The 2,255-nt window shown below is 41.1% G+C and overlaps 1 protein-coding gene across 4 annotated transcripts in view; it reads left to right on the forward strand.

Moving 5' to 3' along the window:
- Positions 1 to 1,999, forward strand: part of Rps6kc1 (ribosomal protein S6 kinase C1) — a 174,312-nt gene extending 172,313 nt beyond the window's left edge. For all 4 annotated transcript variants that reach the window (XM_023710212.1, XM_023710208.1, XM_023710209.1 and 1 more), the window contains one exon: positions 1,874 to 1,999. In XM_023710212.1, the coding sequence (XP_023565980.1) occupies positions 1,874 to 1,984 (111 nt within the window). In that variant the 3' untranslated portion in view covers positions 1,985 to 1,999. The remainder of the gene's footprint in view (positions 1 to 1,873) is intronic.
- Positions 2,000 to 2,255: the final 256 nt, after the last annotated feature.

Here is a 2,255-nt window from a genome sequence, read left to right on the forward strand (position 1 = left end):
GAAAGAAAGAAAGAAAGAAAGAAAGAAAGAAAGAAAGAAAAGAACTGTGAAGGGAGGAATGACATTGGAGAACTTACACTAGGTAATTTACACATGATGGCATTTAAGACGACATTGTTTTTTTTAACAAATGGTGCTGGGAAATCAAATATTCATTCATGGGATTAAAACACGATTATTAAGACCTTTCATACCACCGGGGAAAAATAATAACACAAAGTGGCTTGCAGACCTAAATGTAAGATCCAGGAGAATAAAAACTGTAGAAGAAAGTATAGGAGAAAAGTTTCCTGACTTTGGGTTAAATAAAGAATAGGCATGACACCAAATCATAAAAGGGAATATTGATAAAGTAGACTTCATTAGAATCAAAACATTGAGCATTTCAGAAGACAGCATTTAGAAAATGAAGACAAGCCACAGGCTGAGGGAAAACGTAAGACCTGTTATGACTTGAATTCAGAATGTACAAAGAAGTCTGGTAAGTGAATAAGACAAACAACTTAGTTGTAAAGTGGGCAAAAGATTATTTCACCAGTGAAGCTCTATGCATGACTCGTTGCAGGCAAAGCTGCTCAGCACCGTCTGAGGCTAGGGATCCAAAGTAAAAGCATAGTAAGATCTTGCTCGCGTGCACTAGACTTTTAGCAAATAGACCAAATACTGAGGTGCTAGGGAAGCTGAAATCCTCGCGCATTCCTGCTGGGAGTGTACCACGCTAAGGCCCTGGAGCAAAGTAACTGATGATTTCTTAAAAAGTTACTCACAAACTTACCATGTGGCCCAGCAGTCCTACTCCGGGGATGTGCTCCACAGAAATGAGAAAAATATGTCTAAATGTTAATAACAATTTTATTTATTGTAGTTCCAAACTGGAAAGTCCAGAGGTTTCCCAATTGATGATGGGATTAACCAAATGTGGTGTCTGCAAACAGTGGGACATGATTCAGAAAGCACAGTCCTGGTACCTGCCAGAGTGTGGATGGATCTTAAAAACATTCTGAGTGGGGGAAAAAAAAAGGAGCTACAAAGACTATGAATTTTGTGATCTGATTTACATGAAATGTTCAGAAAAGGCAAATTCCCGGAGACAGCAGATCAGTGGTTGCTTTGGGCTGGGGTTGGGTGGGGGTTCACTGCAGAAGGCCACGAGGAAACTTGCGGACCATCAGAGTGCTTACAAATTGAATTGTGATGGCGCTTCCACAGCTCTAAATTTCCTTTAAAAAACCCAAACTGCATATATTGATAATATGTGAATTTTGTAGCATGTCCATTTGAGGATGCATGACTATCTCAAGATGTCTTCTTCCAGCGTGGCCAGGGCTTTCCACTCTTAACAATCTTGTTCACATAACATTTTTTTAACATATGATTTCTATTTCTGAAGAAATCAAAACCTGTTTCATGCAGTGGATGAAATTACTTCATTTGAGCCATCAACTCCGAAGAACAAGATTTAGGGATACAGATTAGCTTGTTTAGACTTTAGGTGAAGTTTAGTCCAGAGCATTGTAGTAGCTGGTTAGCAATTAAAGTTTACTTTGCCGAAACGTATGAGTTCTGAATTTAGTGCAGTATCTAATAAAGTCCCATGGTACCTTGGGAATAGGACATTGTTCTTCTTATACTATGTGAGCTTGAAGGAGATGCAGTAAATCACCCAAGGTCATCTTTCATAACAGTTGAAAAACCATAAATTCAGTTAGATCCACCCTCGACCCCACAGCTAGAGTGGTGGGAGATGTTGCTGTCTTTTATGAAAATGGCCAGCTGGCTACAAAGCCAATTTGTCCCTGAGGTTCTGTTTAGAAGTGCTTTCCTTTGATTCACTAGTTGGATTCCTGTGATTCACTAAATCCTTCTTTTTTAGCTCTTGCAGTTCAACCCCCTGGAACGTCTGGGTGCTGGAGTGGCCGGTGTCGAAGATATCAAATCTCACCCATTTTTTACCCCTGTGGATTGGGCAGAACTGTTGAGATGAATTGCACACATCCTGATCTCTGAATGGCAGCTCCGCCCCACAGTCATTGCAGAGCACCAAGCCTTTGGATGAAGGCCTGTAGGGGTCTGGGGGAGGAGCTGGCAGGCTCTCATTTGTACTTCCCGTCTGGACAAGATGTTAGCTAACTGTGCCAGGAGCTGTTAACCAAGGTGTTACTTAATGTAGTGGTTTGCACTGCAAACCCAACTGAAACACGAATGTGATTCCAGAAGTTCCTCCAACTCGGAGCTCTAGGTGCAGAACTGTTTCA

The sequence above is a fragment of the Octodon degus genome, unplaced genomic scaffold (assembly GCF_000260255.1).
Source record: "Octodon degus isolate 3935 unplaced genomic scaffold, OctDeg1.0 scaffold00017, whole genome shotgun sequence".
In the NCBI taxonomy this organism is placed as follows: Eukaryota; Metazoa; Chordata; class Mammalia; order Rodentia; family Octodontidae; genus Octodon; species Octodon degus.